Source organism: Corvus cornix, chromosome 1 (genome assembly GCF_000738735.6).
Source record: "Corvus cornix cornix isolate S_Up_H32 chromosome 1, ASM73873v5, whole genome shotgun sequence".
NCBI classification, from domain to species: Eukaryota; Metazoa; Chordata; class Aves; order Passeriformes; family Corvidae; genus Corvus; species Corvus cornix.
The window spans coordinates 50,553,235-50,566,790 of record NC_046332.1 but is presented as its reverse complement, the minus strand read 5'-3'; the positions used below and the strand labels follow the sequence as shown (position 1 = coordinate 50,566,790).

Below are 13,556 nucleotides of genomic sequence, written 5' to 3'. Positions count from 1 at the left end.
AAAGACCACTCACCAGCCACTGAAGTGTGATTCAGAGTAGCACATACAGAAAACTGAGCGGATCCATTTACTGATCTGGTACTTTTTTACTTTAATTCATTTTATAATTAGAAAAGGAAATATCCTTTTATATATTTCACTAAAATATTTACAGACAATTGAGGAGTAGGGTGAGACAATAGAAAAAACAAATTCCTATCCAGCATTTGAAGAACTTACCAATCGCAATGATCTGGTTCCATAAATCAATCTCACTGCTGCACAGAAAGCAGTGAGATTGATTTATGTGATTGATTTTAATACAATTTTCACTGAATACACCCAAGTATTATAGAACAGACATAAGCACTTTATCAAAGGAAGCACAGAGTTTTAATTTTAAGATTAATAAAGAAAAGACAAAATAACCACTACCACAAATTTTATGTGACAAATATAAATTATGACCTACTTCTGTTTGCCATAAACACTTCCAAAGCTGTGTTCTGGAGAAGATAACGTCTTGAGAATACAGCTCGAATCTCGCTGAACATCCATTTTCCATGAAGGCCTTCAGTATAGGCAAGGACCTTTAAAGAAAGTCAAGGTGAGAGTTATTAGCAGGAGTTTTTCAATAAAATATTGCATAAGATAATAGGAAATTTTACCCATCAATTAAGTTAATTGTGTCTCTTTAACACTTAAAAACAGTGACTCAAAATGAACTTGAATCTTTTTAAGAAATGCAAAAAAGAAGTACCTGCTGTTAGAAGAATATCCGCAATTACTGTAACCTGATACTCGTAAGATCTATTTCTCATGTGTCACATCAAACTAATTTCCTCAAAAACACCAAAATCCCAAACTCTACAAGCAAGCACAGGGAAACAGACACACTTGTAATTATGCTTAACTGTATCTTCTTCCAACAGTGTGCATGACACCATTGTCAGTTATGTATCAGATACCAGATTTACTTCTGAGGCTGCCTTGTGCAAAGTACAACCAAAATAATATAACTTGCCATTCACATTCACTTCAGGGTCATAAATTACAAGGCCTCCCATTCCATCAAAAAATAGAAAAATTAGCAAAACCAGTATGTCACCTTAATAATTTTTCTAAAGTTAGGTACATCAAATATCCCAAACCATGAACAAAATTTAACAATTTGTAATTTTGCATTTTAAAATTAATGTGAAAATATTTTAAAATAAAATGGTTAAAAATTAGCATTGCTTTTCCTATTTTACAGTTTCCCAACTGAGTGTATTAATATAAGACTAGATATTAATATCTAAATAATCTTTTTCACTTTTCTTTCAGTGTTGTGGATGTTCAAAAAATAGACAAAAAAGACACATTTTAACTCGATGTCATCTTTATTAACTTATCTCATCTGTATCATGCACTGTAGAACAATCTTTTTCCAACCCTTTTTCTCAGCTGGCAGGCTCCCTTCAGCCCTGCACCTCTGCTCAGGTGGGCTCTGCCATGGCACTCCTAGGAGGAGTCAGTTGTTTGGGATGGGGATCCTCACCACGCCCATTTGCATTTCCCAGGCTCTGTAGACTGCGCCTTTACCTAGGCTGCAGCCACTAAGAGAATTGCAGCCTCAGTGAAACAAAGAAATATAGTGAACACCTTCCCTAAAGCGAAGTGCAAAAAGGTTTCAGACTGGAGAAACTGAATTTCTCTGTTCTCCATTAGGTACACAAAAACTGTCATACACCAGCTCGCAGTGCTTTACTCACTCATTTGAGGTCTTTACTTTCCGTAATCATGACTTCCCCCAGCTCCTGAACAGGAAAATGTTAGGGAGACCATATGCTGCTGCTGTCAGTGATCCTTCATGCTTGAGGAAATGGCAATTGTATTTCTTCAATCTTTTCACTGGTGCAGCTTCGAGTTAGTAACACATCTCCATATATGAAAAAGCTAATTTAAGTTTGTGCACTTGGTGTTCAACCTTTTTCTCATAACCATGATGAGTCTATTTCAGAGAGGATGGTAATAACAGCAATGCAAAACTGCATCAGCACACGGAAAAAGCGTTCAAATGTTAGTTCTGTCCTTGATAGAAACCAGTCAGGGGAACAGAGTGATCCCCCCACACTATTTACATGAGAATAAGTTACAGACAGAACTCTTAGACCAACAGTGTGGCAGATGACACTGTTTGATTCACCTCAGCTTTCCACACTAGTTAAACACAGCTTAGAAGACGGGAAGGAGCTTGATTATTTGGAGGTCACCCAGACACATGCAAGAGACTGTGTGCTCCCTCCACTCAGTCAGTGGTAGAATGCTACCTCACATGCTAAATTCTTGCAGTGGTTAAAAATCTGCACCTTATTTTTACTTTGAACTCTGATAGGTCTTGTGACGCCTTTGTGAGCTTTCTAGTATCGGGTAACTCCTCCTTGTGTTGGTAATTACAGACTGGATCCAGTTACTGCTTAGCCTTCTCTTTGATAAGCTAAATAAACCAAATTTTCCTTGGTTTTCTTTCACTGACATCAGATGCTAGCACACAGCTGGTATCATGTATGTGAAATTCAGGTGGATAAGAACAATGATGCTGAAGATTTAAGCACTCTCCTTCTTTGAATGTGTTCTGCTGCTATCTGATATGTAATTTTTGTAAATACACAGGTTTTTAAGATAAAGAGAGGAAATTCTGAGAAAACCGCTCACATTTAAAAAGCTAAAATATGAGAAAAGTCTCTCAGAAGGAGGAGTTTGAAATGTATATAGCTGTAACCAGATCTATAGCAGCCAACAAATTTGCCAAAGAATTAGTTCCTTGACAAAGCATCATGCTTCAGGAAACCTCTTTTTGTATCAAAAATGTTTCTAGTTATTTTTTTGTAAAGAGAAATGTTTACTGATAACTAAACCCTATATATTAACATTTTAGAGGATTCACAGTAATATATTTATGATGTATTGATGTATACCACAGCTTAGTTATTGTAGATCAACACCAAAAGCACACCGTATACCAATCATTCACCGGTTGCCTTTTACTTCCTCCTCTTTTTTAATTAAGTATAAAGCAATTGCAACTACACAGAGGTACATTCAGCCCACTATGAAATGAATGACTTATGATAGCACTCCAGTAAAACAGTAGAATGGAATAGGAAATCAGAGGAAAGAGAGGAGTCTATAATTCAATTAATGTCCTCAATTACACTCTTCTTAACTGTCTATTAGTCCTACAAATATCAGATTATCATGCCATTATTAAATCATCTGAATTATTTCAGTATTTCTATTGTAACATTTTCCTGTCTGAGATATACTACCCATTTTTGCCATCTTCCGTAACATTCATCTTACACCATTTTCATGTGATGCATTAAACCTCCCATTATTAGATATCTGCAATTTACAGCAGATATTACTGACATGGTTGCAGAATTCTTTCTTGTTGTTATAACAGCCAAATCAAAATAATTTTATTTTTCTGAATTTGAATCCTTTAAAAGGTTTATACGGCTTTTTTTTTTCCTTCCAGGATGATTTTTAGCATTTCACTTTCTCATAGGACGTGAATGAAATCCTGGCTATTTTACATTTTTTTACAGACTGTATGTATTGTATATTCCATTATTCATACAAACATGGAAATAACTACTTCACAATGCAAATACACTGAAATTATGTTACCTAGTTATCTGAAGGCAAGATTTCCATGTCTTCCAACACTTCGTTATTTAAGTTATTTATTTAAGTCAGTACTCCTTATTTTGATAGTTTTATGAGTTTTTCTCCCAAAAACATTCATGAAGACTTCCTGTCTAGGCATGTTTTAATAGTTGAAAATTCATGACTAAGCACAGAACTCTAGATATACCTCAGATAAGCTGTCTTTATTAAAATAAAAAACAAGTGTCCAATATCTACATTTGAACTAAGAACACTTTTCAATTTTAATATCAGCTGTAGCTGTTTGCTTTAGAGCTCATTTCTCCTTGTAAAACCCTTTCACTTAGGAATATGTGTATGCTTTAAAGATATCTATTTGCTAGAATTCATTGCAGCAAGATGAAGCTCCCACCTAAAAAGGGAACGAGAAGTCTCTAAAACTCAGGATTTTTTAACAGGGAAAAACATCTATTGGCAACGCTTATTTAGATTAGGTTACTAAAGCAGCATGGGATGCAGATGGAAAGCTCTAGAGAAGAGAAGCAGAACCATTACTAAAGTGCTTTCCTACGTGGATCAAATATGAAGGCTCCACTATTTTAATTTTATTTCTGATGTAACCAAGATCTTTTTTTTTTCTTTTCAATTAAGAGTCAATACATTATTAATCATGAACCTACTTTGGTAGTTATTCAATTATTGATAATGAATTGCTAATTAACAGTTGGAATTTTGCACTAACCAGAAGACCAGAAATACTAGTGTACATTTCGCTAGAATCCCTTGTAGATTATCTCCACAGAAGGAACACTTAAGTATGGAGGCTCATTTTTGCTGCTTTATACAAGTTTTTGGTATCTCATAGCACCAGACACAGCATGCAAAAGGGTATTCTGGCACTTTTCTTTTGATTATTGTTTCTGGAATTGAAATAATCACAAAATCAGGTGCTATAAAGAAATCAAGGAAAGCAGCCTGTACAATCCTATCTATTCTCAGTCACTAACTTTACAGTAAGAATGGTCACTCCTGCAGTCTGTTGCAAAGAATTGTTACATACTTCCTTTTTTTTAAATAGCTCTTTGGGGTGATTAATTATGCCTATGCATGTGAATTGAATCTCCCGTTTTCAGTGGAAATTCATCATTTGTCTTTTGAAGCCACATACCTGATTCAGGATATTTTAATTCCAGTCTGATTTCTCAATGAAAGTGTTGATTGATACTTGTAACATTTTTCAAGCTTTGTTTATTTCTAGTGCAAAATGCATGTATCCATTAATATGCAATATATTTCTTGATCTTTTTGTAGGTTTGTTTGATGAACGGTGAAATAGACGTGAAAAAACTTTTCCTAGTATCTAATCTGAATCTCCCCTGTCTCAGCTTAAAGATATTTCTTCTGGTCCTCTCACTGCAGGCACGGTACGAGAGACTGGCCCCCACCTGGCTATACCCTTCTTTCAGGGAGCTGTAGAGAGCAGTGAGGTTCTCTGTGAGCCTCCTTTTCTCCAGGCTAAATACCCCTGGCTCCCTCAGCTTTTTCCCACAAGACATGTTCTCTAGTCCTCTCCGTAAGCCCTGTTGCCCTTCACTGAACATGCTCCATGGAGGAGAAAACATGGAGGACTTCACAAACTGAAGCACGGTGTGTAGTTATTTCATCAGAGTGCCACCTACAGCACTGTGGTTATGCACCTGGCCCAGGTACAAAATAGGCATTTAGAAAACAGTTTGGCATCACTCTATGCTTTTAGAGCTTAAAAATGCACGAAATTTATTACTGAAAATCATTCTCTCCTGTCAGGGATCTGGATTTCCCTTTTTTCAAGAGCTGTCTAGCATTGCAATTTGCTGCAAGGAAAATGTGAAATTCTGAATGCAGGTCCTCATGGGTTAAGAAAAATGGCTCCTATGAACACACAGCAAACTTTCTTCTCCAGAACAACCTAACACCACAGAGTTCACTACAAGTACATGGCAGACTGCATGATTGCTTCATGTACTCTAAATACAGATGGAGATGACAGACACTGATGGCATGGAACCACACTCCTAGGGTTTATGAAATACCATATTGAGTAAACGTTTTATAATTTCAAAATGTTTAATGAAGTACTGAGTGTGATCAAATTTTAGATTTAGCAGGAAAAATAAGTATACACTATAACAAGGGATATATCATGTCAAGATAGACAAGTGTAAAAAGAAGCTATATTTATTAAGAAAATTCAAAATCAGGTAAGTTCAAAAAATGAACCACCTTGTATTTTGCTTTTCTAAAATGGGGAAATCGAGAAGGTAAATAGACAGGAAGGACAATCCAAATGAATTTGATGTCCTAGCATTTTACTGACTTTTTACTACTTTTTTATACATTTAGACCACCTTAAGAACATCTTAGTGGCCTCAAACCCCATAATCACACTAAATACTTCTAAAATCTCACCAAAATACTATGTTATCATTTTGTCATTGCACATTTTGGTCTAGTAAAATGTTCTCACTTTCTCTTTACATTAGGGTCTCTTTTCCTCTTCTTTATAACATGCTCCTGTGTAAAACGTTTCTTTATCTGTAAGCCTTAAAAGCTGTCCTCCAAGTAGCCCTTGTAATGTTATGCTCTGCAGGATGAACTGGGTATTATGTGCCATTAGAATTTCTCAATTCACATCAGTTTTAAAAATCTTTTTTAGGACTTTTTTTTAAAATAAATATTGGCACTCCCATTTCATTTTTCTCCTCTTCTTCAGGGATCTAAAAAATGCAGATATTATTTTTGTGGTTTTGGACTTTATTTCCTTGCCAAATGCTCTCAGCTTATACTTCTATTTCCAATGTTGTTTTAAGCTTTCAAGAGGCCCCTTGTCTTGAAACATGAGGTTCTGTTCATCCAAACCTTTTCTAAATTTGATTTCTCTGGTCAGCATACCACTTTGTTATCCATTAAAACAATGCCCACTCAGCTTAAAGCAACAGATGTTCTTATTCCCACATTCATTTGCAGTCATCTGAAAAATTATTTGAAGTTGGTCCACTTGAAGGCCATTTTCCTCTTTTCATTGGCAAAATGGTTTTGCATGTTATGATTTTGTGTTTTAGGCAAGGAATGGAAAGGATGTTGGAATTTTTTGAGTAGTTGCAGCAAAGTAATGAGAGTAAAAAACCAAACCCTACTCCAATACCTTTTGTATTCTAAATGCACCATTTCTAATACAGCATTTGTGAAACACCAGTGCATAGTTTTAAATATAAGGATAAGTGCAAACAAAATTCTGAATAATAATTATTTTATCATTAATTTTGATCTCTGTGCCTTTGCACAGTTTCCTTTTCCATGCAACATGCAAACAGATTGTCAATTTAGGCAACTCTTGAAATGCCAGTAATAGACTGACATTCTTGGGAAGAACAGCATCAGGAAGAGGTAGCAGATTTAGACACTATCACCTTAGAAAAGGTAGGCAGAGGCCTTTTTTAGGCTCTACTTCCATATTCAGCAGTTATTGTTTTAAGCAGAGGCTCCACTGATTTAAGTATTTTAAAACCAGGAATAAAGCTGATGGTGCTGGCTGGAGCAACAGCACGTGTGGAGAAGCAGAACGCAAATATATTCTAGTGGCACAGAAAGTCATATCAGAGAACAGCCCAACTCAAACCACAGAGGTTGAAGAATCAAGTAACGGAGCAAAATCCAAAGTAGAAAAGCACAATTAGTTCTGGTAGCCACAGGATTGAAGCAGATTGTGTCAGTTACCTCACAAGGTTTAAAATGATTTTTTGTTGACTTTGGCAACAATGGGATGTCAGACTCAAATCTAGTGAGAAATGTTAACAGAACTATGTTTCCATTCTCGCTCTACATCTCATGCTCAGAGATCAATCCAAACTGGGGAGTGGTGATCTCAGACTCAAACTGCTCTGAGCAATTCTGCCCCAGCAGTGAAAGGCAATCAAATTATTTCAATTAGAACCACACAAGTTACAGTTTAGTGGGCATGCCAAAAAGGACATAAAATTGATATGATCTGAGCAAAACCAGACTTTTTTTTAAGGAATAAAAATGGAGAGCTTCTTTTTCTTTCAACTGGAACTGGTTCATTCTCCTCAGCAAAAGTAAGACGATTGAAAGAAAGGACTTTTAACATTTACAAATTCAGGGAGAACACAGTGTTAAGAATGCTTGTAAGTGGAAAACAAAGCAGGATATTTATTCAATAAGTAGATCTTTGACAAAAAATGCAGCTTTATTAAACCTGTATTATAGGTGGATTTCAGAGAATTTGTGAGAGTTTTATCTGAGAAAAGTTGCAGCAGAAGCAAAAAAACATAGAAATAGTTTGAAAAATAAAGAATGTATGGTATCCCTAAGTATGTGATGCGTTCTTTCCCAAGAATAAAGACATCATAAAATTCTCTGGGTGTTTTGTTTTGTTGGGTTTTTTTCCCAGAACTTGCATATATTTATTCAAAAGTGCAATGCAATAAAAAAGTGCATAAATACTCAAATGTACCATATCACAAATTCTTAACATTCTAATAACTGAAGGCATTATAACTGGTCTTAGGAGAAGTCTAAATATTGAGCTTTGTTTAAACATTACTCATTTCCTACCAAATGAAGGTAGAACAATAGTTGTTTGTCCCTCTTTTTATAGATGTGAACTTCATGTCATACAGGAGATATGTGGAAGCATCTTGGATTTTAACAGTTTTACATCTGATTTATTCAGTGCAGAATGCACATGATGTAATATCTATAAAAGTCAATAGAATTCATTTTTTTTCTACTACCAGGCTTAATTTTTTTATGTTCCTAATATCTCTTCATATATGATTGATCAAAAACCAGTAATACTTTGTTTTCAACTTCATATACAAAAGCTGTTTCATTAATCCCAATACTTAGGAATATAATCAGAGCACATTCTACTCCTGAAATTTTAGCAATAGATTAAAAATTAATTTTTATACTAAAAAATAAATATATTAGTTTATTAAGTAATATGTATCTGCTACATCTACAACATCCTCACCATCCCCAAAACTTCTGCAATGCAGTTTGTAACAGTCAAGAAAATCCTCAAGAAATTCAAAATTCTACAGCTCAAAGAATCACAGAATCAGTCAGGTTGGAAGGGGTCACAGTGGTTCATCTGGTCCAACCTCCCTGTTCAAGCAAGGTCATCCCAGAGCACATGGCACAGCATTGTGTCCAGACACTCACCTGTGCCCAGAAGTGTTGGGTATGGAGCACCAGTGACTCCTGGAAATCAGTTTACTTGGAGTCTGAATTTAGAGTAGATTCAGGGCTACTCTGTGTTATGTCAACTTCTAAGGCCCCCAAAGTACAATTACACTGCCTGTGAATAATGGTGAACATATATCAAAGTATCTTCATCTTCATAATGTACTGCAATACCAACTGATTCTTTATTAACCCACTTAAAACATGCCTAAGATGAGTTTCTTTTGCACTGCTGGAGAAGACAAGGAATTATAGCACTGGGAAAAACCTAATCCACAGCTCCAATAGCAACCAAAATTCTACTGTACTTTTTCATATTACATATGGAATGTTATCTATTATTACTAAGTCTGTGCAAAGAAAGAATAGCAAAGTTTCTTCTGAGAATTTTAACTCGAGTATTTGCAAACTGCCTGCTGTTACTCAATAATAACTTAATTAGTTTGCACTTCAATATGCTTATTTTGCTTTAATATTACAGGAAAAGTATCCATGCATTCTATACTTGTTTTAAAGAACGTATTTTTATTAGATACTATAATTTAGCACTGGTAAATAACTCCATACAAAATATAAAAACTACAAAAATTGACATGTATCAAATGTAAGCTGTGTATATAAACTACAGAAATGATTTTTATATTTCTTTCAATGAATGGAGCCATATTTACACATTTTTTTGTATGTGCATTCTGTATACTCTACGTCTACTTTCTCATACCTAACCATCACCTTTTTTAATTTAAACAATTTAAATGTCAAAATTATAGATAATTGAAATATTTGGGGGGTCTAATCCTACTCAAAAAATCCTCATGAAAACTATGAAAAATATTAAGAATATCTACTCAGCTGGCTACTAAAAATGGATTTGGGGGAACATATTTAGTCTTCCAACCTCTTCACAAAGCAGATTTGATATACAGCTCCCTCCTCTTTGGATTTCTAGCCAACTGGAAAGCAAACCTGCATGTCATAAATTTGGGCATACTCAGAGGCTTTCCTGTGGTGAACTCCAGGTTCCCAGTATGAAATTACTGCAACACCTGTCAGCATATAGAGGTACTTTGTGTGAACGTGCCTCAGTTTTTATCCACTACAAGCTGCTTTGCCACAGAAGGTATTTAAATTTTATGGACTTCTGGGTACTATGCATCTATGAAAAAGTGTGCCAATCCCAGTCAAAAAGCATTCTCTCATACAGCCTCAATTAATTGCTTCTTAACTTTTATTTAATTAAAAAAATAATAAAATGGGATTGTACTCAAGCTTTAGAAAGAGATTAGATATTTCCATTTTTTTTAATAGATTACAAGAGCCAACTATTCAAATTCTCCTATTAATCTACAGTCTTACCTTTTTTTTTTTTTTTTTTTTTTTTCCTGGGGAACAGGCTAATTACTTTAGAAGAAAATAAACCCTACTAACTTGTATAGACAGATTACTGCATGTACAGTGATTGGTTCTATTTCTACTGCCATTAAGTCTGTATTTGAGGCATATCACATTCCTTTTAAAGAACAAAAGCACCCTAGGTAACAATATATCTCTAATAGACTCAATTTCCCAAGATGCATCTTTTCCTTGCAACCAAGTATCCCAAATGCCACTGCTTGAAGTAGAAGTTGAGAGTACTGAGTTCATCCAGATAGTGATCTCAGCATTTTACAAATTTGCTTCACTTTCACTGAAAGACAAGGAAGTCAGATATAAAGAGAAAAGAAAAAAATAGGGTGTGGGGGAGGGTGAATTCAAAGCCAGGAAAATTAAAATGTAAAAATGTGTCTTAGCTCTCGAACATGAAATGCTGTCCAACGTAAATTAATATATTGGAAAATATACAGTGTTCCTCAGTTTTACCATATTATCATGAAGTTCCTTATTTTTAGAGGGTTTCTTTCTTATCTGTACACATTTGTAAGAGAAAATAAAGTCATACAAAAGGATCATAACAGTGTAATTAAATGAAGAAAACATTTTAATTCAACAGTTCAAAAGTTTACAGTCACCTTCTAATCCCCTCACTGTGCAAAAACAAAGTCTGAAAATTGCTATTCTAAATGTTATATTACTGGTTTCACCTGTTATGCATAAAACAAACCATGCAACAACAAAAAACCAGCCAGTGGACATATAGCTATAGAAGGAACCTCATTTTTTCAGTCAGAGAATCCACAGTGAAATATTTTCTCTTCTTTATTTACATTCAAGGGAATTAATGATGAAACCAAGCTAAAATAAGTCCCCACTCAACTTTGTAGTATAACGATGGGTTACTTTTAGAGCAGTCTTAGAGAGAAAATCCAACACATGCCATTTGACTGCTGCAAAATAATCCTCACTCTGCTTCTTCTTCTTCCCATGAACTGTAATACAAGGTCCAATAGACAGCCTCAGATGCATCTCAGGTCCAGTACATGCTTTTCAAACTTAATCAAGGGAATATAGAAATGTATATAAAAAGATGAAAGTGCCTTTGCCTTTATACATACTGAAGAAAAAAAAAAAAAACCTAGGGGGAGAAAAGTGAGATCTTTCATAGAGGAAGGTTAAGTCTGATGCTAATGCTTATTTAAAATGGTGACAGTCTGAAGTAGTGAAGCCTTGCCGGGCTGCTTTAATTTCTCCCTGGAATAGCTCTCTCCCAACCTTCGGCAGCACATCAAAGTCTCTGGAGCTCAATTAAAATTGGATTATATTGAAATGCTCTATCTATGGAACTGTGTGCTCACTAACACTTTTCTTTCAGTAATACTCCAGATGACAGTTGCCCATCCCAATTTAAACAGTTGTCATAGAGACCATGAACTAAAGCAGCAGTAACTAACAACACAAAGGAAAGGTAAGTGGTAGGATTTCTGTGAATGAAGGGCTCAGTTTGCAGCCGCAGTGCTCACACTGCAAGCAGCTAAACGCAGAAAGCATAAAAGGCTGTAATATTCTCCTTGCTCCTAAGGAGAAGGGCAAAGTAAGCAAAATGATAAATATTTTCCTTTTTTCCCCCAGTAGCTAATAGTGTTTTATATTCCAGCATGTTGTAGCTACCTAAATGTCCAGAATTAAATGACACTCCCTAAGAAAAACAGCAGATAACCCCGGAGTCAATCTACAGTCACCAGCTCATAAATTAAAGGCATCAAATTGCATTTTATAATTGCAATAGAAAAAAAAATGAGGTATTATCTTTTTCTATTCAAACATTTTATAGAAAATTCTTTAATTATACATGATGTATAAATCCTTTGTCTTTATGATAAAAACCTAAATTAAAAATCTGATACAAATCTGTAGGAAATTCATAGTCAACCCATCTGGTTAACACTGTGACATCCAATATGTGTAATACTTTCAAATTATTTTGTTACTGGTTTTAATTGTTTTATAATCTAACCATGTAGATTTTTGATGTACTGCACCAAAGCCTGACAATACCATTGGAAAACTCCGGCAGTTTCCAAAACTCCCAAAATAACATAAACAGCTTATGTTTCTGGCAGCACCAGACAGCAATGTATTTAACAGCATAGATTGCTGGTAATGATACTATTTTCTCATGTAGATGGCATGTTTCTGGCACTATAAACCCCTTAACCTTTCTTGTAATTGGCTTATTGAGAGTCCCAAGGTTGTTTTTTGTGCCATTGGGCTGATCACCATGGAAATGAACACTTATTGCTGTTTCACTGTAGTGCTCTATTTTTCTTCCAAGCCCTCCACAAGCATTCTCCCTGCTCTCCCGGGAAGGCAGCGTTAGGATTTTGAAGCAGCAACAAGGCAGAGTGCAAAGAGCGCAGGCCAAAGGGGAAGAAAACAAAAATGTGTCAGAAAATCTAAAAACCGCACAGATCAGAATTTGTCAAAACAAGGCCTTGGTTTAAACCAACAAGAAGGGCCCCCACAGCTTGGGCCTTGACAAAGCATGGCCTTTTTATTTTTTTTCCCCCCACTTTATTATTATATCTTTTTTTTTATTTTTAGCCCAGCTGTAGAAAACACCATCTAATGAACCTGTCTGGGGCTGCTGTCCCCATCCTGTCAGGCATGTCAGGAGATGACAAGCACTGGGGACAGGCCGCCGCCAGTCACAGACAGGCCTGCCAGCTGGAGAGTTCAGCCCCAATCTAATCACGCCACCAGAAAATAACTTTCACGCTTGCAGACTGACAGGATGGGCTCAAGGAAAAAGAAAAAGGGAAAAAAAAAAAATAGGATTGAAACAATGCTTTTTGTTTCAATTACAAACCTTTATTGGCACGGGGAAGGGTAGTGGGCGCAGGGAACACTTTTTAAAGCTGCTAGCACTGCTTGTTGGTTTCCTTTAGTGGGACTGTTTCTGTCTTTCTTTTAACACAAATAAGACCAATACAGACATTAATGCCAGCAGTTACAAAACAAAAGTGAAAATGAGACAGTATTTGTGGCACCTGGATATGTTTTTGCTACATTTGTTACTATGCATACACTCTCTTTTACAAAATATATATAAACATAAATCTATCTGCAACCATTGGTAGAGCTATATTTATAAAAATGTGTGAATTATGGTATGTGTTTTTATTATTTCAAAACAACTGGGCTCATTCAACATTGTATCTGTTCATAGCCATCACTCTACAGTTTGCATTCTCATTTGGGCAAAAACTGCCAAAGTAAAAATGGTAAGACTGTTTGTGCTC

The 13,556-nt window shown here is 35.5% G+C and overlaps 1 protein-coding gene across 7 annotated transcripts in view; it reads right to left on the bottom strand.

Moving 5' to 3' along the window:
* Positions 1-13,556, bottom strand: part of NBEA (neurobeachin) — a 467,670-nt gene that overhangs the window by 99,861 nt on the left and 354,253 nt on the right. For all 7 annotated transcript variants that reach the window (XM_039566467.1, XM_039566482.1, XM_039566485.1 and 4 more), the window contains one exon: positions 452-569. In XM_039566467.1, the coding sequence (XP_039422401.1) occupies positions 452-569 (118 nt within the window). The remainder of the gene's footprint in view (positions 1-451; positions 570-13,556) is intronic.